General features: G+C 39.2%; 2 protein-coding genes across 3 annotated transcripts; one reads left to right on the top strand and one right to left on the bottom strand.

Annotated features, from left to right (window-relative positions):
* The first annotated feature begins 2109 nt into the window (after window positions 1-2109).
* mat2aa (methionine adenosyltransferase 2Aa) lies at window positions 2110-9699 on the top strand. The gene is made up of 9 exons (XM_039675489.2): window positions 2110-2401; window positions 5601-5678; window positions 5762-5884; window positions 6062-6174; window positions 6268-6411; window positions 7599-7817; window positions 8135-8317; window positions 8518-8651; window positions 8848-9699. The coding sequence occupies exons 1-9, from the start codon at window positions 2311-2313 to the stop codon at window positions 8948-8950; spliced, it is 1188 nt and encodes a 395-aa protein (XP_039531423.2). The 5' UTR covers window positions 2110-2310; the 3' UTR covers window positions 8951-9699.
* Window positions 9700-15663: 5964 nt separating this feature from the next.
* sftpba (surfactant protein Ba) lies at window positions 15664-23910 on the bottom strand. Of its 2 annotated transcripts, none has more exons than XM_039675503.2 (11): window positions 23806-23910; window positions 23402-23439; window positions 22817-22891; window positions 21247-21369; window positions 20990-21103; window positions 20829-20909; window positions 18125-18308; window positions 17641-17783; window positions 17455-17535; window positions 15999-16106; window positions 15664-15869 (listed from the first exon to the last, which is right to left on the bottom strand). In XM_039675503.2, the coding sequence occupies exons 1-11, from the start codon at window positions 23855-23857 to the stop codon at window positions 15834-15836; spliced, it is 1035 nt and encodes a 344-aa protein (XP_039531437.2). In that variant the 5' UTR covers window positions 23858-23910; the 3' UTR covers window positions 15664-15833. The 2 variants fall into 2 exon arrangements, with proteins under 2 accessions (XP_039531437.2, XP_039531436.2); XM_039675502.2 differs by having other exon boundaries at window positions 23402-23466; window positions 23806-23906.
* Window positions 23911-24981: the final 1071 nt, after the last annotated feature.

Below are 24981 nucleotides of genomic sequence, written 5' to 3'. Positions count from 1 at the left end.
AAGGGGCATTTTGCAAGTTGTCTTAAACTTTTGGACCCCATGAGCACATCAGAGGTTAGATATGGATTGACAAACTCAATGACCTCTGAGTTTCAGTCTAAAGCCCACGGTCCCTCGAAGAAATTACTGCCAGATTAGATGGGATAAATAAGGCCCCATGTGAGTTCACAGTGAAAATCTGTGATAGTGCAATTCAACATGAATTGAAGCTTTCATTCTTGCAATCACGTTGAACAGTTGTCCACAGAATAAATGCTGGGTTGTTTCAACCCATGTTTGAGTCAAATATGGACAAACCCAACCATGTTTACATTTCTAAATACAATTTTTATACCCAACAGTTGGGTTTGTTCATATTTGACCCAAACATGGGTTGAAACAACCCAGCATTTATTTATTTGTTTGTTTATTTACTGCATAACACCCCCACACAGTAATTAGCAGAGTGGTAAGACAGGCTTAGCCAGCTCTGCCCAAGCTTTCATTTACTCACATTTAATAGCATTGCACTACAATAAATAATGCTTTGCTCAACAAGTCCAAAGTTTACCTCTCAATACTGACAAACATTGCTGATATATGTGATACAAAGGACATTTTACATAAATTTTCACCTGTAAAACTGTATTAGAATCATCTTACAAAATTACAATTAACAATACAATACAATTTCAAAAGACACAATCACATGATGCATTGTGAAAATGTAGCCTGAAACTTATAGGAGCAGTCAGAGTGAAAATATCCTATCTATCTATCTATCTAATTACAAAATAAATGTAATTGTGATTAGAGAAAAAATGTGTCAAATGAACATATTAAAATGTTGATGATTACAAAAGGTGGTCACAACTGAATATTTTTTTGTAAAAGCTATTTAGGTTGAATGATATTAATGTGTTGTTGATGTCTCCTGCCATTTAAAGGCCATTTAGTAGTGATGCTATTCTGAATACTGCTGGAAATGTAAAAATCATTTCATCCAGAAATCTGTATTTAACCCCAGAATGATCTCAAAGTAAAAAGAGGTGCTGAAGTCTGACAAAAGCACCTACAGAGAAGAATAATGGTGTAAGTTAGTAAACTCTTTGGAACACACTGTCTTCAACATACTGGCCTTACAGGGTTACGTAATCTGGATTAAGCAATCAGATTCCAAAAATGTAGTAAGCTACTTGAAATTAGATTACATTACATTACATTTTAAAATGCTCATGAGATTACAGTACCTTTCTATGGATTATATTATCACAACGGCAGTGAATGATTTAAAATGTATTGATTCTCCCTAATTCTTCTTTTTACTGTTTATATATTTTACCATATATTTTACCATATATCTTGACTTATATGTTCCTTTCTTAAAAAAAAAAAAAAAAAAAAAAAAAAAAACTATTGTGTGTCAAATACCATATATATTTGACTATATTCAAAATATAGAATGGCAATGCAAATGTCCAATAAATTTGTGTTGCTTCTAAATTTGGGTACAAAAGCACCTCTTGGTTACACCATGTATGAGAAGAATAATCAAGTTAGTTAAGTAAACACTGATATAGCTTTGGAACACTATCTCTTCATCATATACAGTGGCCTTCACTACTGATCAGGACAAAGGTCCAGATAAATATATTTCAAACCTGCAAAAATTTGAATGTGCAATGTCATTGCCGTTTTCATTATTGATTATGACATAGAGAAATGTAGCATTGGTGCTGTTCAATTGTTTTTATTTTTTTGTTTTTTATTATCAAATAATTTAAATTGTTTACTTTTATGATTTAATTATTAATCATTAGCTTTTCATCAACTAACAATCCCCCTCCAGTTCTTTCTCTCCCCATTTTGAGAAAATGCTTAACGCATTTCATGTTGTTGATAATTGTTGTTGATGATTTTTTATTTGTTTTTAATATATATAAATATATCAATATGGTAAACAATAATAATAATAATCCCATTCAGTTTGCTTTCTATTTTTGTAAAATGTCGTGTACAAAGCGGGGCCTTTGTCCGCTTACTGTTTGAGGGCCTTACGTCGTTTCTGATTGGCTGGAATCCAGATGGACGGGGGCGCGCCCGAGTGACGTTTGAGTTTGGAGAGAAGTGGGAGGGATATAAACTTGAAGACCGGCGGCTCGCGTGATCATTTGAGGTCAAGTCTACACACACAGCGTGTCCACGGCAGAGCATCACCAGAAACATCCCTTTAAGACCGACGTTTGAAAAGCAAAGAGAATCTGAATCTAACACGCTAAAGCCAGCGCGAGAGACATACACCTTTAGAAAAGCGCAACAGTAACATTCAACATGAACGGGCAAATGAACGGCTTTCATAACTCCCTGATTGATGAAGACTGCTTTTTGTTCACGTCGGAATCTGTCGGTGAAGGACACCCTGGTATGTATCACAACATCCTTGTTTTTTTAATGGAATTTTTAGTCTCATAAGGTCGTGCAGAAGGTAAAAACGATCTAACGCGATACCACAGCTAGCACGTGCTAATACTAGCTTCTGGAAATTATTATTTTGCATTTCTATACCTAAAACATTTGCCACCATGACTATTTTATCATACTCGCATTATGTGACCAGTAAAAGGCGTTAGCTATACGTTAATGCGCGCTGATCTCGTGAATGTGGGATGTATTTATCTCCTTGGCCACGCGCGGCGGAGTCACCAGATTTTCGGCCCAAAAGGCAGCTAATCTTGCGAATGTAGGCCATAAACGCTTTAAACCGCGTATTCATAGTCTTGTTCTCTGTTTTAGAAATGAAAATTAATAATCATTCGTATTTACTATATATTAGCTCATAACGATTATGTTTTCGTTTGAAGACTGCGCGCGCGTGGTGGCCATGTTATCGGCGTGCTCGCGGAACACGCGTTCATGTGCAATGCGGATTGCGCGTGTTGTTGTTCTGCCGGTTTGCCCGGTTGCGAATTTCACTCGTCAAGGCTTGAACTTATTCCATTTCAAGAATTATTGATCTTTTCCGCTTAATGCATTTATTGATAATCCACATTATATGGCCTATGAGATCAGCGACTACACTACGCGCGTCACCGCGAGCTGGTTAAATCGTCGTTAAATGTTTATTGTCGATGTATTTTTTTCGCCTACTAAGCCTCTGTTTGTGTGATATTTTTGGCGTCCTTGGTCTTTGACACCCCTGCAGCACGTGGTGTAAAGTTTCCTTCTCGCTCAACCGACTATTGCGTCAGCGCACCTTTTAGGCCCGAAACATGCATGAAGGCTGCGCAAAGCGTCCCTGCGTTCATAAAGTTTGTCGTTCACACAGCACATGTATCGTGGTTTGCATTTTGGTGTTTTGTTATTTTACATAGCACCTATGTGCTTGACGGACGTCTTCCATCGCTGCGACGCGTCTCGCGCCTTTTGCGCTGCATTTAACGCAGTACGTCATATGAGTACGCAGTATTCATAAAACAGTGTGCGAACATTAGCCACACGGCAGTCTAAGCTTATGCAGTAGGTCCTATTGGTTTGGTCCCATCCTATTGATGCCTTTCATTTCCATTATACCATAAAATGAGATTGAATGAGTATAAATAAATGTGAAGCAGGCATTACTTTTCATGTGGTACCAATGAGAAAGTTTGGATTAAACCGTTTAACAACTGAGTCAACAGTTTGTCAATAGTTGTTACATCACTGTTCAAAGACCAAACTGGTCATCGCACACACATATTGTGTATTTGCAGGAATGTTTATGCTGCACACCTACTTCGGCTATAGTCTGATCCAGTACGTGTCCTGCAAGTGTGTGATTTCTGATGGAATTTTCTTTCCTGAACATCATATGTTGCGTTCACATCTTGTCAGAATGACCACAATAGAGGAAACGGTGCCCATCCACTTTTACAGTATTTTTCTCCATAGGTATCTTTAAAAAGTCTTTGTGAAAGACTTATAAGCCATGAACCAAACCAACCAACTACATGATGAATCACAATATTGCAAACTACTTGAAAATCAGACAGAAGTGCAAGACAGTGTAATTAACTTTAATGAGGGAAAGAACTTTGAATCCAATGAAGCATTGCAAATGATGTAATGGAAATAAATCAATGAGAAATGTACAACTTTTTGTGTATGTATATACAGTATTATATCAGTATAAATAAGAAGTGATTATTGCAAGCCTTGAGTATGCGCAAATATTTAAATACTTTGAGAGTTTAGCTAGTTTATAAGTTGATGTTAATCTGTTGCCCTATGGAGAAAGTACTTGGAGTTTTTTATTAACATATTTATCGTCTCAAAGCTAATGTAAATGAACCAAAAGCTGCGTTTCTTTGGGTCTGTAAATCACATGGCCAGTGATCTCTATCAAGTCAACTGCTGACTTAAAGTGACTGTCGAAGGAGTCTTGGTCAAGCAAGCGCTAGTTCAATAACACTTAATGTTTGGGTAAGTGAGGGTTTTTACTGCCGCAGCAAATAGAGTTTACTTTGTTCTATGATCACATACTTGGCCACGCGTTTGTGTACTCTCGTGAAGTACACTGGTGGGCGGGTCATGTTTTGCTTACTGTCTCATTGACTGACACCTGTACACGTGGGGTGAACTTTCCCCTCTCGCTCCACTGCCCCTGGCTACTGCGTCACAGTGCTTTCTAATGAGATCAGTGCAGGTCTGAGTTCAGTAGATGCTGTAGGGGGAGGGATGATTAGCTTGGCTTACCTCTGCCCTAAATATAGATCATTACTCTAGGGCCTGCAGTGGAGTGGCAGCGAGGGCATGCCTGCCAGTGCCTCGACTAGAGGTCGTATTGCAGAAAATAAAGTGCTCCACTTGTTGGGTGACTGCAGCAATAGCAACTGAACTTCCTTGTCTGTATCCTTGTTAAATGATCACATGAGACTGGTAAGCCAATCATGTATTGGTAATGATTTCAGTTTTAAATATTTCTACACATGGCCTTATTTTGAGGGGGGAAAGGCTGCTTTTTTTAAAATTACCTTTATCTGAGCTTTAATGTATGCTCAAATGTAAAACGAAGTATTTTTGTTGCTCATTGAGTAAATGAACTTTCATTATTGGATGAACTATCCCTTTAAGTGCAAGTTTTTGTTTTCTATTCTACCGCTGCATGTCTAATATACACTCGTATATTATATACTCAAATATTTACTTTCACTTTAGACATAACCAACTGTGTTTATGTAAACCATAAACTGTGTGTATTTGACAGTATTAGTGCAATAAGACTCAAAAGATAATTTAGTCCAGTAACCTGGCGCTATTTGACGGGCTTTTAGTGCCTGTGCCCTTCGGGTGTGTGCGCGCTCAAAGTGCATATAAGAAGAGAGCAGTGTCTCGTGAGTAACTCTACCTCTGCGTTAGCATGTGATGTGAATGTTTGTCACGTTGTATATTATGTTGAGACACCAGAGCTGCAACTGGTAGACCGCACTGAAGCACCATACTACTACGTTATTTCTTCAAAAGCAGATCGTGGAGACATTTTAATCACCCATGATAAAAAAAAATCTAGTTGAGTCCTGTTTACCCTGAATGCTACACTCTGAATTGCTGATTTAAATGTTGAAGCACTTGTTCCTCTTTTTCAGATAAGATTTGTGACCAGATCAGTGACGCTGTGTTGGACGCCCACCTCAAACAAGATCCTGATGCCAAAGTAGCATGTGGTCAGTGTCAAATTATGCTTTCCTGCACACTTTTCCTCATGCTTGCTACTGGAGTCCTAACCCCTATCAATCTGTCCTTGCAGAGACCGTCGCCAAGACTGGAATGATCTTGTTGGCCGGTGAGATCACCTCTCATGCTGTCGTGGACTATCAGAAGGTTGTCAGGGACACCATCAGGCACATTGGCTATGATGACTCTTCCAAAGGTATAGCGGCACTAAATGTCAAGGGAAAGAGTGCTACTGTGCTACTCTCTGTGCCGTTTCCTGTGTACATAATACCTGCATAACTTGCCACTCTACATAATGTTCTGGTTTACCATTTCGTATGAACTGTCAGTTAGATCTGGGGTTGGATAATCAGCATTTTATTGTCATTTTTAGGGTTTGACTACAAGACCTGCAACGTGCTTGTGGCTCTTGAGCAGCAGTCACCTGATATTGCTCAAGGGGTTCACCTTGACCGCAGTGAGGAGGATGTAGGAGCTGGAGACCAGGTAAGAGCTGGATAACGACTTTCAAGACCAACTCACATCTTTTGCACATGAATGGAGAAATGAGATCTTTACTGGATTGACTTTGCTTCTTAGGGCCTGATGTTTGGTTATGCCACTAATGAGACTGAGGAGTGTATGCCTCTCACTATTGTCCTGGCCCACAAACTGAATGCCAAAATGGCCGAGCTACGCCGCAATGGCACCCTGTCTTGGCTGCGACCTGATTCCAAGACCCAGGTGAGATGAGGCCTAAGAATGTTGTTAGAAATAATTTGAGGGTGAAAATACACTACAGTTCAAATATTTTTTTTTTACTGCAATAATTAACTTTTTATTTAATTTTTTTAAACTTGTATGAAAATGTTGCAATTTCCACAAAAATACATTGTGTCTTGAGCACCAAATTATATTAAGTTAAATCTGAAGGATCATTTGACGTTGAAGACTAAGGATGGGAGAAAAAAAATCTAACGCAATTGTTTATGATTTTAAAATCCAGATTTTATTCAAGAGTCGATATTATTTCAAATTAAATTGTTTTTTGTTGAAGTTGACTGAAGTTAGACACTTTTTTTTTCCAATAGATGATAAAATGTCATCTATGAGTGTTGCACTTAGACAATAGAGCTGCACAATTTATCTTTGAAAAGTTTAAAGTTCAAATATAAACGCCATCTACAGTTAGCGATCAAAATGGTCAATCACTATTTGATAGAAACTTGACACTTAAAGGGATACTCCACTATTTTTGGAAATGGGCTCATATTACAACTCCCCCAGAGTTAAACAGTTAGGTTTTACCATTTTTGAACCCAGTCAGCTGATTTTCTGATATTTAGAAGACTATCAGTAACCAAACAGTTTCTTGTCCCATTGACTTCCATTGTAGGAAAAAAAATATACTATGGAAATCAATGGGACCAGAAACTGTTTAACTCTAGGAGAGTGGTAAAATGAGCCTATTTTCAAAAATAGTGGAGTATCCCTTTAAATAACGCATTTATCGACTACATTGTTTCGCCACTAGGTGGCAACAGGTGACTGTTAAATGTTATTGATTGAATCATTTATTCAAGAGAATGTAGTACTGCAAGATGCTTGTGAAACAAAACGCATAGATATGAGTTGTTTTTGTAAATGACTCATCTTATACTTGTACAGTCTGTAGAAGTGTATGATTTAGCTTTTCCCCATGGTGTGTTTAAAAAGAATCCCAATACATTGCTATATCAAATCGCAATTCTTAATTTTTCTGATCAAATGCAGCTTTGGTGAAACACTTTTTTTTAGAAACAAACATTCTTATGCTACTGACCACAAACTTCTGAACCGTAGTGTATTACTACTGTAGGACTGCTGTGCTCCTGCATCTTAAAGAAATCTGAAGCTTTCGGCTCATCTTTTGCTGTTACGATTTGCTCTAGGTGACCGTCCAGTACAGGCAGGACCGTGGCGCCATGCTTCCTGTGCGTGTCCACACCATTGTAGTGTCTGTTCAGCATGATGACATAGTGTGTCTGGATGAGATGCGTGATGCTCTGAAGGAGAAGGTGGTGAAAGCAGTGGTGCCCAGCGTCTACCTGGACGATGACACCATCTATCACCTGCAGCCCAGCGGACGCTTTGTCATCGGAGGCCCACAGGTTGAAACTACAACTAATTATGCAGTTATCTCAAACAGGGTTCCCATGGTCATGGAAATGAAAAGCTTCTTTTTACTTGATGCTAATTTAGCTGTGTTCTTTTGTCATTTTATGTGTTTTTTTTTATTACTTTTGTATGTTCATTTTCCATTTGTCCAGTTATTCTTTAGTTTAATAATAATCCAGTCATGGTCATTCATTTGCCAATAGATGTGGGAACCCTGGGAGTATTTAAAAAGCGTGTACATGTATGTATTTTACCACTTTATTTCCCAGTTGTGGTTGTTTAAACATTTATATGCTTCATACCGTTTTAGGGAGATGCTGGTTTGACTGGCCGTAAGATCATCGTGGACACATACGGAGGCTGGGGTGCTCATGGAGGTGGTGCTTTCTCTGGGAAGGATTACACTAAAGTTGACCGTTCAGCCGCCTATGCGGCCCGCTGGGTGGCCAAGTCTCTAGTCAAGGCTGATCTGTGCAAGCGTGTTCTGGTCCAGGTGATTATTTGGATTTAAAGGTTATGAAAAAACTGCTACATTGCTGGACCATGTTTTTAAATCTTTTGAATCAAGCATTTCATTTCTTGGTTGTCTATTACAAACTAAAATTGAGTGAATGTGTTCTACGATATTGTTCATTTGTGTTAGTTTAATGGTGAAGGAATGAGACCGTTTGACTCATTTACCCGTTTCCTCAGGTGGCTTATGCCATTGGAGTGGCTCACCCCTTGTCCATCTCCATCTTCCACTATGGAACCTCCCAGAGGAGCGAGAAGGAGCTGCTGGACATCGTGAAGAAGAACTTCGACCTCCGCCCGGGTGTCATTGTCAGGTAAAGTGTGCTCCTCAGGGCCGGCCCAACCGCTGCCTCTCGGTTTGACGGTTCCCCAGTCAACTTTGTGGTATTTGCTCCCGTGTTTCCAGAGTTTGGTCTTGCACAGTTAACGTTAGAGAAGTTAATTGAGTTTGACTGAACGTCCTTCTTTCTGCGTGGCTATTGTCTCACTCTGTCTCCTGTACAATTCCAGAGAGCTGGACCTGAAGAAGCCCATCTACCAGCGCACCGCCGCCTATGGCCACTTTGGCCGTGAGTCCTTCCCCTGGGAAGTTCCCAAAAAGCTTAAATACTAAATCTGTAACCCCCCCTCCTTTCCTCGGGTGGTAGGTGTACATTACAGAGAAACCTACTCAACCCACCGGAGGGGGGAGATGTACCAAACCCCTCACTCCTAACCTCACACCCATTCCCAAAGGTAACTCCCTTCCCCGTACGACTCTTCCTTCAACCCTGTTCTTTGCTGTGTTGTTTTCGAAAGATCTGTGGTGGCTGTTAGGTTTTTGTTTTGATTGACTTATGCGCCCTCTTCTCCACCCGTCTCTCTTTGGCCCTTCCTTCCTTACCTACTTGCTTAAAAGATCAAGTGATGGCACAAATGGGGGTCAAAGGTTGTTCTGTGATGCTATGCATTGCTGGCTGAAGCACTAACCCCTCAACTTGTTTTTTTTTTTGTAACATCTAAGAGAACCAATGCTAACCATTTTCCAGGTCCACCCCTTTGTGTACCATCACAAGTGGGATCAAAACAGCTTTGGTCAGAATCAACACGAATGTGTTTAAGTTACATAGTGCAGGGATTGGATTGAAAAATTTTAAGAGACTTTTTACATGAACGTGTACTGTCGCGATGGTTTCGTCCTGGTCGCCGCAGGCCGTGTTTTATTTCTGACGTGTTACAGAGAAGTCAGAAGCTGCTACCAACCCCTGTGCGTCTGCGGGACTGGCGACGCAACCATTCCCCCCCCAAACCCCTTTCTCCGTGGTCTCAATGGTAATTCCAGATTAACCTTCCTGGTAGCTGTTATGTGATATTCTACTAGACCACGGCGGTGGCAAAGCACTCCCTCTCTGTGATCGGCGACAGCGGGCGTAGCTACAGAGAAGCCCTGCTCCCTCGCCGTCCCAGAGGGGCTGCCTCCGCCTCTTTTTGAAATGCTCCATACTTGAAAAATCAACCTAATATTTGCTCGGTGATCCTCTTGAGCCTTGGCGTCGGTACAGAAAAGCCCAGGATCTTAAGGTGTGATTGCCTTTATTACTTTTTGTACATAAAAGGAAGGTTTTTAAAGACAATGAATACTTGTTTTCATTTGCGTGAACACCGTAGTCATGGTGTATGTCCCATGTGCCGCTCCTGTGGTCTTCCCTTGGTGTCCTACAGAAAGCTTTGGGCTCTTGCCACAGGCTGGCACTGGTAGCTGTGACCATTGCTACTTTTTTTTTTTTTTTTTTTAACGAGAGTAAAGGCAGATAGATGAAGACTGTCCACACGCACTCACGCACATGCTTTACGTTCAGGACTCCCGGTGCTCCCACAGACAGAAGCGAGTCTGGCCAGTGTTGTACAGAGAAACCGGCTTCGTTTACATTGCTCTCTCTGTTGGGTGCGCTTGGGATGCAGTCTTTTATATATAGATCATCTTCTGTTTTTATTTCGCACTATATATTTTTTGTTTTAATTCCAGAGATTGGTGCATCAGACTGGTTACTGAGAGAGTAGAAGTGCCTTTTTCTATGGTTTCTTTTCCTTTGTCACTCCCCTTCCCTTTTCCCCTGTGTTCTCCTGCTCTCTTTCCCATCGATTTCCCTCTCGTGATAAGTGTGAATCCACAGCAAACTCCTGAATTTCCATCCTTTCAATGCCCCATGATGGTTCTGTCCCTTATATCAGTGAACTGAATAAAAATGCTGATCCTCAAGACTGTTGTTTTTATGATATTTTACGTTTCTAACAGATTAATTTGGTGGGTTTTCCACTTGTTCCCTCATTTTAAACGGTTACAGCACTTTCTATGTTTGGGGTACAATATAGGACCTGAATCTTACACATTGTGTGTACATATTGTTTTAATCACTTAATGTCTCCAATAATAGGGGGAAAATGTTTTTAAATCTTTTGAATCAAGCATTTCATTCCTTGGTTATATATCTATAATCTTGGGACTCCTACAAACTAAAATTGAGTTTATGTGTCCTACAATATTGTTCCTAAGAACATAAGAAAATAACTCTGAACTTTCTCAATGTTGTTTGGATGAGTGAATCTTCTGACTTCTCCATAAAACAGTTTATTTTTGTGTGAAAGTTGATGTATAGTTACTTAAATGTAGCAAACTCATTGTAAAATATTACAATTTTTAATATTTCTATTCAAAGCTGAATTTTCAGCATCATTATTCCAGTTTTTAGTGTTGCATGATTTCATTCTAATATTTTTGTGGAAACTGGATTTTATTCAGGATTCTTTGAATGAAGTTCAGAAGAATATTTATTTAAAGAGATGATTTGTAACATTACGGTCACTTGATCAATTTGAATACATCCTTGTGGACTAAAATAACCGAACCGAATATCCTTAATGATCCCAAACTTTGAAACAACTTATGCAGAAGAAACATTGAAAATTGTGGAGCACATCAGCAGTAAGTGATGTCTTGAAGGGGTACTCTATAGCATGTTTTTGGATACTTAAAGTGCGGCTTATTTCCGTCAATGATCTTAAGTTTTCTTTTTTAAGGTAAGAAAGTGGAAATAGGTGTGTTCGACTTCATGTGACGCTGTGCAGACCGATCAGCATCTGACTCAAAGTTAGAAACACTGTAGAAAGTACCGCGAGAGTGACTTCGCAAGAGCGGCTGATGACGACACGACTGTTCCTTAATTGGCTCAATTCACTGACAATGTTATTCCACTAAACTCACAAAAATCTGTTTTTTTATAACATAAAAACATATGTAACCATGTTATATTGTGTCATGTTTATCAAAATAACACTAGTAAAAACCAAAAAAATATACAAAAAATACACACATAAAGTGTGTTTTGGTTTATGAAAATGTCTGTATTTGACATTTGCATCTAATCCACTTTGTCTGTGATGAGCTACGCGAACAGTGCGAGTGTCACTATGGGAAGCTGAAAGTGTTTGCACGGACTTTTCCACGGACTAAGTGGCAACTCTTGCTGGTCAGTCTGCACAGCGCTATATGAAGTCGAACACGCCTATTGCCATATGCTCACACTACACTACAGAACTTAGTCAGAGAAAAAGTTTGAGGTGCTAGAACAAAATGATACATTTTTACCTTTAACTAAGAGTTTGTTTACACAATTTACTAAAGACTGAAAAGTGTTTCGTAAAACAATCCCTGTTCATATGGTTCTGTGACAAAAGCTGCATTCATGCCAGGCCAGTAGATGGCAATGTCACTTTGTAAAGAAAGGTGCACCTATAGACTGAACACGTGCTAAGCATGCTCATGATATCACCTTTTTCACAGTCTCTTTCTTGTAGTTTACACAGAGATGATAACGTTAGTTAAAAAAAAAAAAACGCTGTTGTCAATGAACAGCCAAAATACATATGTTTGGATACTTGAAATGTAGAGAAGAATGCCTCACAATGTTTATACCATTGCAAAGTAATAAATGAGGGATTGTAGTAACACTGAACTTTCTGTGGAAAAATATTTAAAACAAATCTACAGGTATCATCAAATGAGTGGATTTATGTTGCAACCTAAACCTTAGGCAAATTCGTGTGTGCAAAACTCACCACTGTGATGGTATCTTGAGAGGGGAAAATGTTTTGTTAGGAATTTTTACCTCAGAAATGCCCTTTTCAACGGCTGCCATTAGTTATCGCATCTTTCTATCCACTGGATCTAAGGGTGAAATACCACAGGTTAGAAGTCAATAAACAGGTTCCCTGTACACCCTATGACTATTCACATTGGAAGCTGTTAGTAAAAAAAAAAAAAAAATGTGTGAATGTGTAACAGATATGAAATAATAAAAGAGGGAAGTATGTAGGCCTACTGACGATTTAATCAACAGATATTTTTTCATAAAAGATGTGAAAAGCCATTTTAAAACACAAAGCAAAACTAAAATGTAATCTAATAGAACAGGTTTTGTATCTACAGTAATGTGAAAAAATAAAGTATGCCCTGACTAGATTCTGTTCTTTTTTTTTTTTAGTATCAGAACATAAAAAATCATCTTGTCCTTATCAGGTCCTAAAATCAGGTAATACAACCTCAGGTGAACAACACTTGGCATATTACACAGTGTCATTATTTATTTAACAAAAATAAACCCAAAATGGTGAAGCCATTTTTGGGAAAAACAAAAAAACAAAAAACTTTGCATCTGGCTTTATGCACAGCTACACTACTTCCTGAACTTCAGCCAGCTCCTTGTTTCCTGTCTGCCACTTGACGAACTTGATTAATTCAGGTGTGTCTGATGATTGTTGTTGTGACAACTGAGGTCAGGCACATCTGAATTAATCAATTTTTCCAGTAATGGCAGACAGGAAACAAGGAGCTGGCTGAAGCTGAGGAAGTAGTGGAGCTGTGCATAAAGAGGTGATAATTTAGTCTCTTGCATCATTGTGGAGGAATTTGGGCCCGCTATTCTTTACAGTGTGCTTCCGTTCATTGAGGTTTGTGGGCATCTCTACAGCATTTCAATCGAGTTGAGGTCTGGATTTTGACTGGGCCATTGAAACACTTTTTCAGCCATTTAGATGTAGATTTGCTAGTGTGCTTGGGATCATTGTTCTGTTGCATGACCCATTTCAGCCAAGCTTTAGCTGTCGGTCAGATGGCTTCACTATTGACTCTCGAATAGCTTTGGTCTACAGAGGAGTTCATGGTCAACTCAATGACTGCAAGGTGCCCAGGTCCTGTGACTGCAAAACAAGCCCACATGTTTGTGTTGACATGCTGTCTGTGTTTGGTTTTCACCAAATGTAGCGCTGTGCATTATTGCTAAACATCTACACTTTGGTCTCATCTGTCCAAAATTTGTTATTTGTTCAGATGCAACTTTGCAAACCTAAGCTGACATGTTCTTTTTAAAGAGAATTAAGAGGCTTTCTCCTGGCAACCCCTCCATGAACTTATGTTACCCGAGGCCTGTGCGTCTGATGTGAAGTTATTGCAGTTTTTCTGAGCATTGCACATTTCTCTGAGCATCTTATAGGTGAACTTGCTTGGATGTCCATCTGTAAAGATTGGCAGCTGTCTTAAAGATTTTCCACTTATGAATGATCTTCATGTTTAATGATGGATTCTAATGCTTAAAAATGGCATTGTAATAGTGATGTGACATGGAGCTTGTGTCGAGAAAAAATAGGCGTGCCAGATGAAGCCGCGATTCGAGACGAGGCTTGTGTTGTTAACGTGAAAATCACATGATGACAAACGAGGCCTAGGTTTGTGTGAAAACGTCATCGGTTCAGTCTGCGTGCGCTTCTGGATACCGCGCCACCTTCTGGGTGTTGCAGGAGTTGTAGAAGCAGTTGTAGTAAGTGTCAGAGAGTTAGAGCAATCTCATTTGCATTGTTGTTATTGTGTCATATATTTATATGTTTGCATTGTTGTTATTGTGTCATATAAAGAGGAGATCCTCTCCTGTCTGGGCTCAACAGAAGCATCAGTATCCTCATTTATACCTACTGGCACTTGCATTTTTATGTTCCTCTTCATCCTCTGTTCCTTTTCCAAGGTTGGAGAGGTTTTGTCCAAAAAGAGGAATCGTCTAAACCTCAACACACTTGAAACATTTTTATATAGTTCTAAAGGGAGCTGATTGATTTGCACCCTTAGTTTTTCACAGGCTTCTCTGGTTATTTTGTTAAATAATGAAAATGACACGGTGTAATATGCCATGTTTTGTTGTTCATCTGAGGTTGTACTTCCCTAATTTTAAGACCTGTCAAGGATCAGATAATATAACCACTTCAAAGAGGGCATCCTTTCTTTTTCACAGGAATTTTAATATGTTGCCATTATAAAAGAAATGAATGCCCTGATGTAAATCTTAAAATGTTATTCTGCTGTCTTTACTGTTGTCTTTAATATACAAGAAAGAAATATTAAATCTAAATATAGAGCTAGCCATTTACTGTAGCTATTCTGCATTTTGGACGGTGTCATTTGACAATTAGCTAATATTAGTTTGTAATAATTTACATGGAGGTATATAATCATTTCAGCTAAAATGCTACAGTACCATACTTGGCATGTTTTTTTTTTTTGTTGTTTTTTTTAATGACAGAGGTGTCTAATTTAAAGTTTAGGACCAATAAGGTTAATTCAGGATAAATAAGAATTTCTAAATTTTCTAAATATTTCCATAATAGAGTAAACATCTGATAAAAATTTAAGTGCAGTTTTAGTTAAAAATGTATATTATCACTGATCAAATGTTTACGCACTCCTAAATTAATCATATCTAAGATAATATTGTTAATGTCCTTAGAATTGACCTCTCTGAAGGCTTGTGCAATCACTGAAAAGATTGATAAAATATTGTAAGATTAATGATGTTGCTTAAGCAACAGTATCCCTTTTTGTTCAAATAACAACTGCCCCTTAAAACATGTTTTTATATCAAGTCTGTCGTATTTTATCTTGTTTGCCGAAGATATCATGCAAGCCTATGATTCTGTGAACTTGAAAAGCAAATAGAAGCATGAAGATCTAGGAAAGGATGAAGAATAGTGAGGCACTGGTCCAGTCGGTCCATCAGCATTTCATATAGGCTATATTTTTGATGCACATGCTGTTAACTCAACACAAATGTTGGAATTATTATGCCTTTGATTATAAGAAATCTCAAAACATACTTTCAACAGTCAAAAATCAATCAATTAAACATACTGGGTTTTTGTGTCAAATGTTAATATTGACCCCTAAAGTCTCCACTTGTGTTTGATATGATGAAGAACACCAAACATATGAGTTATGATTATGAAAAAGGCCCCAGTCTGTATGGATAAGGTTTGTAAAACTTTAATAAACTGGGTGTAATGCAAAGGAACAGTAAGATATCCAATGGCTCAGAATCTTGTTCAGTATAGAAGATTTATCAGTTTATTAGGCATTGATTGACATTTGGCAAAATATGTGTTAACATTTACCATGAGCATGGGCAGCTGAAACAGATTTATCCCCAAACGTTCATCTGACAGAAGAACACTGCCTGTAGGAGTTATAGAAATGTGTTTAAAACAAAAAATTAAGTTGCAGAACATGAGATAATGATGATTAGAAAGCTAGAACATGCATATTGGCAGATTTATTCACTTAAAAGGCTTTTTAGTGCACGTACCCCACATTCGACTGCAGTCTGGAAGTCTCTGCAGATGTCCAGTCCAAGACTACAGGGGCCAGCAGTAATCGCTTGCTCCTTCTCACCAGAAACACACAAATTTGCCTTCTAAAGGGTCCAGAAAACAGACAAATGCCTCATTTAAACATTTCAAACTATTTATTAAGCTCAAGTCAACTGACATAATGTTTCATTTTATTAAAGGTGCATTTAGTAGTTCTATTGTTCTATAGTGTTTTTGTGAAAAGTCCAAATTTTCACGAGATGAAGAATTTTAATAGTTATACACTATTAAAATGAACATAATAGTTTTCTATAACAGTGTTTTAATTTTACATGGTGCGATCTCAGCATACTGAAATGTGACCCGCGATGTTTCAATAATCTATCATTCGCTGCCTCCTATTTGCTAGTAGCATAGTTTTGTTTGGTGAAGCAGCATCTAACGTCATTGTGTTAACATTTCGGTACTGAAACTACACGAAAACAGTGATGCTAATGCTAGCTAAGCGAATAACGAATGCACCTTTAACAATGCAACAGAGTTGGAAATCCGTCGGCTGGAAGGCTAAGACAAAAAGGTCACAATTTTGTAAACAAAACAACTTTCCCCAACCTTATTCAATTTTTATTTTGCCACAATGTTTTTCTCTGGGCATAAATGATACCTCAACCAGCTAGCATTCACATAGCACCATGCTAAACACCACTCAGAAAAACCTTAGCCACTGCATAGCAACATCCTTGCTTCATGTTCAGGTAAACATTAAAGTCACCAAACAAAACGTACAATTAATTTTTTTTTCACAGAATATTGCAGTGTTTACTATAAATTATTTATCCGTGCACATCATTATTTTATTTCTAAATTATATGCCCTCATAATCTGTTACAAAAACATCCTCCCCTCCCTCTGCAACAACTTCTATTCTCTGATGTTGTGTTTACTGGCCCTAGGGCAGGGCAACCGGTCACTCACACTAGATCCACCAATAGCAAACCACAACCATCCAATAAAGTCCCGCCCCACATTTTTTCTTGTTCGAGAAGCCATTTTACTTGGATATAAGTCACTATAGAGAGGGAAAAAACTGTCACAACTTCAGTTTCTTGCCAATATTAAAAGTTCGGTCACAATTACTGTGGTTTTGTTTATATTTACCGATGAAATCCTGTTAATTGAATAAGAATCCTTGCGATCTGGAATTTTACGTGAGGGCGAAAGATTTCGCCACAGAGATTTCACATCGGATTCAAGTTGGTCAAGCAAGTTTTTCACCACAGAAAGAATCCGTGGACCAACAGGAAGCCTGAAAACCTGCCTGGTTTGACAGTGACTTCTGTGTGAGCTGTGCTTCATACATTACTACACTACTGTCAATGGACATTAGACCTTTTTGCTCCCTTAAAATTGCACCATTTCTTTTTTCAGAAAGTTAAAAAATCTAGTAGTTACCTTACAAATATCCAGTGGCCCCTGTGGTTTGCTCAGAAGCACACGTAGCTGGTCCCCATGATGCTGCACGTACGCATCACACTAGAAAAGATATAGAAATTATTAGATTTATTTAGATTATTAGAAATTATTATACAAATTCAGGGCACTCAAAAGTCAGTAATTCAGAGGAGCTTTATGTCTAACCTTCGGCATGGCACCGGGATGCAGCTGGCATACGGTGTCCAGGAATGAAGAAGCCTGGCGCTCAGTGGCATTGGAGCCCAGACGCATTCGAGTTAGAACCGCCAACGTCAGACAAGAATCACAATCGGAAAGTGCCGGAGGCGCTGGTCAAAAAGAGAGAGGAATGAAGAAACAGAATATAGGAGGCAGAGAAATGTATCTAAACTAGGGGTGTCCAAACCTGTTCCTGGAGGGCCACTGTCCTACAGAGTTTAGCTCTAACCCCAATTAAACATGCCTCAACCAGCTAACCAAGACCCAGACTCAATAGAAACTTCCTGTTTGAGCTGGTTGGAGCAAAACTGTGCAGGACGATGGCCCCCCAGGAACGGAACAGGATTGGACTCCCTTGGTCTATAATCAGCATTTTTGTGAATTATTCCTTTATTGATGTTCAGAAGTGTTAAAGACAAAAATCAGTACAAGCCCATGTCTGAACTCTAACCATTGATGGGACGCTCCCGTATTTCACAAAGACGAAGGAGAGTGCATATGAAGTTAGGAGAGGTGTTGTTCAGTAGCATGTCAATCAAGAGTTGGACGTATTTTTCAACCAACTTATTGCACTGTGGCTGAATCAGAGGAGGAAACTCACTGCACAAACTCTCAAGCAAGATAGTTATGATGCTCTGTAGGGGAGGACAAACACAAAACATGTCGCTTGATGTGACCTTTCTTTTTACTCATACATGATGTTCCAAATTATTATGCAAGTGACATACAAGTAGGATTTCAGTACAATAAACATTCAGATTTTAGTTCTTCAAAGAAAGTGTTTTTTTGTTGTATTTCTCCATATCTTTTTAGATAACTGGTATCAATCTCAGACAGGTTTGTTAAATCTTTTGTCAGGTCTACTAGCTGTAGGTAAATGGAAACCCTACTTAAAGAGGTTGACCCACATTTATTAAGCAAGACACAATTTTCATGCAATATGGTACAGAAGAAAGATCTTTCCCAGACAGTGAACATAGCAACATACAGTAGTGTCGGCCCAGATCCGGCCCACATATGGAATCCCAATGTAGTTATCTAAACAGATATGCCTAATTCCACTGATTTGTCACTTGCTTTTGACTCATTATTTGATCAGACAAAACATAAGATTTTGAAGATGATTATATCAACAACGTAGCATACTACATTTTAGGACATCTAAGTGATTTTTCACCAGGGATTTATTTGGTGGCAATGCCCCTATCATGAGAGTAGAGATTGCTACCCTGCTGGCGAAGGGTGCGATCGAGACTGTCCCTCCAGCCGAAATGAGGTCCGGCTTCTACAGCCTGTACTTCATTGTCCTGAAGAAAACCGGTGGGTTACGGCCAATCCTGGACCTGCGCATTCTGAACTGCTCCCTTCACAGGCTGCCGTTCAAGATGCTCACCGCCAAATGCATTTCCAAATGTGTGCGGCCCCAGAATTGGTTTGCAACGATCGACCTGAAGGATGCCTACTTCCATGTCTCCAATCTCCCTGTTCCTACAGTTTGCTTTCGAGGGGCAGGCACACCAGTACGCGGTTCTTCCTTTCGGGCTAGCCCTGTCTCCTCGTGTCTTCACGAAGGTCACTGATGCAGCCCTTGTTCCCCTTCGGGAACACGGGGATAGCATCCTGAATTATCTCGACAAATAGCTGAACCTAGCTCTCTCTCGAGACCAGGATTGCAAACACAGGGACCTAGTGCTCCGGCACCTAGCTCGTCTGTGCCTTCAAGTCAACTGGGAGAAGAAGAAACTTTGCCTCGCGCAGAGGATCTCTTTTCTCGGTATGGACTTCGACTCGGTTGCCATGTCTGCGCAGCTTACGAGCGAGTGCGCGCAGTCAATGCCGACGTCTTGCTCTGCGCCGCTTCTGTACCGTGTTCAAGAATCAACATGTTCTAGTCCGATCAGACAATGATGTACACAGTAGAGTACATCAACTGTCAAGGTGGTCTACGCTCCTGCCGTATGTCGCAACTCGCCCGCTACCTCCTTATATGGAGTCAGAAGCATCTGAGGTCCCTTCATGCCATTATATCCCCGGAGCCCTGAACCGTGCAGCCAACTAGCTCTCACGGTTTCAGCCCCTCCCTGGAGAATGGCGACTCCATCCTCAGTCGGTTCAGCTGATTTGGGACCAGTTTGTAGACGCACAGATAGATACGTTTGCCTCGCACGACTCGACCCATTGCGACCTGAGTGAGAGTTAAGTCTTTGCAATCAGTGGACCTTAAGTTCCTGTCAATGAAGACAGCCCTCCTGGTTGCGTTGGCCTCCATCAAGAGGGTAGGGGACCTGATAATATTCTCTGTTGACAAAGCATGCCTGGAATTCTGGCCGGCCTACTCTCATGTGATCCTGAGACCCCGGCCTGGATATGTGCCCAAGATTCCTACCACTCCCTTCTGGGACCAGGTGGTGAACCTGCAAGCGCTTCCCCTGGAGGAGGCAGACCCAGCCTCTGCACTGCTCTGTCCAGTACATGCTCTCCGCAGCTATGTAGACAGAACACAGTGTTTCAGGACCTCAGACCAGGTCTTTGTCTGTTATGGTGGGAAGCTGAAGGGAAAGGCTCTCTCCAAGCAAAGGCTGTCCCAGTGGATAGTGGACACCATTGCTTTGGCATACCAGCATCAAGGTTGACCATGCCCCCTTGTTGTGACTGAGTGTGGCGTCCTCCTGGGCTCTAGCGCATGGCGCCTCGCTAACAGGCCGGCGTTCTCCTTTATACCCACGAGGTAAGGCAGAGATACGCTATGCAAATTCTGCAGACCCATGGCATTTTCTTTGCCATTGGCTCGTTTTGTATACTCAAAATTCGTCGTCATCCGACTGAACATCTCCGTTCCCTGAATAGGGTTACATTCGTAACCGAGACGATTTCTGTTGTCTTTAAAATGGTTAATGTACCGATGAATGTACATTCAAGCATGGTGAACTTAAATATACCTTTAATGTCATTTCTATTGAAACATGTCATATACAGTATTTAAATATATTTGTAATTACGTGTTGCAATTTAGTACATTTGAAATATATCAATTATAGTAAAAAAAGAAAGATTTGAGCTACATGTGCACATTCAACAATTAAGCGCATAAACTGTAAGAAATTTGCCATTATTCTGAATCTGAAATCCGTGTGTAATGTGATTGTGAATTTCACCTGAGCCCTCTCTCTGGGAAACAGATACCCAAGTGTGCTAACAACGTATGTGCAAACAGAGCACTGAATGGATCCCTCCATCTGTGGTAGAGAGCAGAGGAACTTAAGTTAGCTATGCAAAACATGCAAAAAAAGTCATTTTCTGTAAAAAGTAATGTTACCTTCATAGTTTCCATTGGCATAGTTTTTGCCATGTGATTAAGCAACAGATCTTTCATCTTCCCACTGTCACGGCCTCCACACAGTCCGAGAAAAGTACAGATGTCACTTGGATTCTGCAGAGAAAGAACATGTAACTTACAAGTTTTTTGTTACATGTAAGTTTTCAAACCCATGTGCATTCATTTTTCAACTGAATATATACAATATCCTATCGGTCAAATGCATAGTCTAATAACTAAAGCTGTGAGCTACTCACCATTATGCTGCTTATGAAGGTGATGGCCAGAGGAAGCATCTTTTCCACCTCAGTGTGGCAGATTTTGGTGACTTGGGGAGGCAACTTATCACACACTTGCTCAAGAGTGGCAGTTAATTTGGCCTAAAAATTAAGATCAATTATTGCATTGAAGTTGCGTAAGAACAGAGAATCCCACATACACATCTGATTTAATTAAGCAGTTTAGACAAAGGATATTCTTTACAAGAAAAAAGACATTCATCTGCATGAGTATTGCCACTATAGAGGCCTATAGTTTTTATGGAGATTGATGTACTGTAAAAATTCAAAACATAAATTCATATTATGATCTATTTGTGTGAGTGGTGTACGTGTTCTGCAACGGGGATAGTCTCATCCCTTCATTTGCATGTTTCATTTTGATTGTGTCAGAATTATTATATGTTTGATTGTGTCAGAATTATTAAATGGGGGGTATTAACAAATACCCCCCATTTCCCCCATTTGAAGGATCTGCAAGTGAAGGATTTGTTACTATTCTTATTAACTAAAAAAAAAAAAAAACACCTTGAATCCAGACATTTGTTTTTGTGTGTGTATTCCCATTTCAAGTGTAAAGTTTGAAGCCATCTCTTAGACCAGGTAAAAATGACCCAAGGAGAGGAGTACGGTAAAACCGTATGAATGCCATTGCATTAGATGCATATCAAACCAATATGTGTATATATATACCGTATATATATATATATATATATATATATATATATATATATATATATATATAATTTTACAACTTTACAGTTTAAGAAACACAATTTAACAGAATAATTAATGGAAGGGTTTTATAAAATTGTAAGCGTCACTTTTCTGCTGTAAAACAAATATTGGAAGTATATAATTACTCTAATTAGAAGTGACTCCCCATGAACCTCCATTTTGTTACAAAAGAAAACAAGATAAATAAAATAGTTTTGTAATAATCTACAATATTCAACGAGTGTGCTCGCCTAAAATAGAATATTCCTAGTGAATTAAGAGGACAAAATATCATGTCATTGTATATTGTATAAGGTTCATTGTAAAGCGGATGTGTCAGTAGAGATATAATACAGAGTTTTTGAAGGACCATATCTGATTGATAAGTGGATAGGTGAGAAACACCACATTCACCAGGTTTGTGAGTGAGAAGTTCAAAAAGTGACACCATGAAAAGAACCGAAGCAATTCACTTCTGCTTTTTAATACAACTTCCCTATTTATTTGAAATACTATTTAAAACATGCTGAAAATCATGCAAATTTGCGATAAATTAAGCTGCAGTCATGTTAAGACTTTCTCAAAAGCTTTGACATTGATTGTAAATTCATGCTTTTCAGTTTTAAACGGCATTACTCTCACCTCAATCTGTTTCTCCTAGATAAAAGTAAAACACTGTATCTCAGACATCAGCCAAGAGACCATGAATATTATTTATTCACTATTACATTTGTGTGTGTGACTGTGTGTGTGTGTGTGTGTGTGTGTGTGTGTGTGTGTGTGTGTGTGTGTGTGTGTGTGTGTGTGTGTGTGTGTGTGTGTTTGATCATACCTGAAAGTCTTGATTGGAAACAAGGTCCTTCAGGAGCTCAAAAATCTGAGTGCAGTCCTGACACATGTCGCCCATCTACAGCATATATCAGAGATTGTTCAAAGGCCCATTGCTTTATGTGTAATTTTTTATCCTATCAAATGTTTAATCTTAAGGGTGGAGAAATAAAGAGAAGTGATAGCTCTGGCACTTTTAAAAGTTTGTGGTTCGTGTATTTCAGGTGTTGTGTGAAAGAGTTTGAGGATATGAAAATGACTACTTCTATATTCTCTAATCAGTCAATTATATCTTAGAACCCAAACTAAGGACTTAATGTGAACAAAAAAAATGATGTATGAAATGTTTTAAACTAATCACAATAATTCTCGATTTGCAGTGTGTTAATGACATTTTAGAATTTTAGAATTACTCTGCCTTATATTGGTTTTGTTTCTTAAAAAAATATCAGTCCAACCATTGTTTGAAATGCAGACTGACAGGGTCGAGTCATCTTTTGTTTAAGTCAGTACCTATGTACAAAAAAACAAACAAAAAAAAAAAGCGAGGAAAAAAAAAAGCGAAGCATTTATGATTCCTAAAACTCACCACAGTGTCATCCGCACCCATCGGGACTTTATTCATGCCTGTTGTATAAACAGATCTTGTTTTGACTGTTAAAATCAAAATCAATTGAAAGATGAAAACGAATTGCATGCATTTGGCAGTGCAAGGATATCACTAAGAAATTTGTATTTAAAAATCAAATAAATGTACACAAGTTTTGGGTAGATATTTGGAGAAGTTTTGTTTTAAATTTGAATAAAATTTTCCAAATTTATTGAAATGAGGCAAACTTTTTAATATAACAACAATATCTGGTTATATTTCTTGCCACACTATATTATTCCATATTTTTAATTAATTATCAAAAATTAAAATAGCACTACAGATGTATATAGACATTCACACAGAACGTTTCAATATTATCGTAATCATAGCAGTTAATTTACCTGAACCCAGGAGGGCAGTGAAAAAGAGGAGCTCCAGTTTCAAAGCAGTCATGTCTTCAATCACATTGCCTAGAAGAACTAACAAAATTCTCAAATTTGTCCCTGTATATAGCGATGGGAAGGTTCAGCTCAAAGAGGAACTACCCTTTATATGTGACGCCCCAAAAGCACAACCCTGACGTGATAACATAGACCCTTCACTGTGCAAACAAGAAAGCTGTGCGTCGACAAATAATGTTGCTTAATCACACTATTTGACAGCCAGGAAAGCCAATATTTGTCATGTTTCTAGACCATTAGATATTAGTGATTCTTGCTAAATAAAGCAGGACTATGGCTCATAATCAGGTTAGAGATTCATTCTAAAATATGGGTGAAAAAAATGGAGTCGACTTACACTGATGAAGGCCCTTCATTTAAGGGACCCGACTTGTTTCAGATCTAGGAAGACAGAGAAGCCACAGTTCAAGACCTACAGAACTGATGATCTTGGTCTATAAGAGAGCAGATTGAGTTGCATTTAAAACCTACTGTCTGTGTGCCTCAAGGGAACTCTCTTATACACCAAGATCATGTGTCAAATTAGTGAGATGTCCAAGACCAACCCGGTCTCATCCCAAGACGTCATATAACTGACGTTTTGGGACGTCTTTTGACCATACGGCAATATTCGCCTTTTTAGGGCCCCCTTAAACGTCGGTAGATGAGGTTATGGGATCCTGAACCTAACCCTAAACCTAACCCGTCACCTAACTGACGTTAAAGGTAAAGCGTCAGTTGTATGACGGCCCGGGATCGCCATCTACCGACGTTTAAGGGGGCCCTAAAAAGGCGGATATTGACGTATGGTCAAAAGACGTCCCAAGACGTCAGTTATATGACTTCTTGGGATGAGACTGTGTTACCAAGACATGTATTGGGCTTTCAGAAACAGGTTTGGAAAATACCTGACCATGCTTCAATATATGACGCTTTAGGCGCCCTTTAGCGTCAGTTACATGACGCCCTAGGATCACGTGTAACCCTACCCCTACCCCTACCCCAGACCTAAACCTAACCGCGTCATCTAACTGACGCTTTCCTTTAGCGTCAGCTAGATGACGCTGTAGGATCGCCTTGGGGTGAGAATGCATTGAAAATACTGGATCAGGTCTTGTCAGTGGGATGGTGGTTCTA

Source organism: Pimephales promelas, chromosome 23, assembly GCF_988280905.1.
Source record: "Pimephales promelas chromosome 23, fPimPro1.hap1.1, whole genome shotgun sequence".
NCBI classification, from domain to species: Eukaryota; Metazoa; Chordata; class Actinopteri; order Cypriniformes; family Leuciscidae; genus Pimephales; species Pimephales promelas.
This window is presented reverse-complemented; position numbering and strand designations above follow the sequence as displayed.

Excerpts from the sequence above, each read along its gene's own strand:
- mat2aa (XM_039675489.2), top strand. The coding sequence starts at position 2,311 with ATGAACGGGCAAATGAACGGCTTTCATAACTCCCTGATTGATGAAGAC. Across the intron at positions 5,885-6,061 it reads CTATGATGACTCTTCCAAAG|GGTTTGACTACAAGACCTGC; the intron begins GTATAGCGGCAC and ends TGTCATTTTTAG. Across the intron at positions 6,412-7,598 it reads GACCTGATTCCAAGACCCAG|GTGACCGTCCAGTACAGGCA; the intron begins GTGAGATGAGGC and ends GATTTGCTCTAG.
- sftpba (XM_039675502.2), bottom strand. The coding sequence starts at position 23,857 with ATGACTGCTTTGAAACTGGAGCTCCTCTTTTTCACTGCCCTCCTGGGT. Across the intron at positions 21,104-21,246 it reads CCTTCATAAGCAGCATAATG|AATCCAAGTGACATCTGTAC; the intron begins GTGAGTAGCTCA and ends CTTTCTCTGCAG. Across the intron at positions 18,309-20,828 it reads TTCCCAGAGAGAGGGCTCAG|AGCATCATAACTATCTTGCT; the intron begins GTGAAATTCACA and ends CCTCCCCTACAG.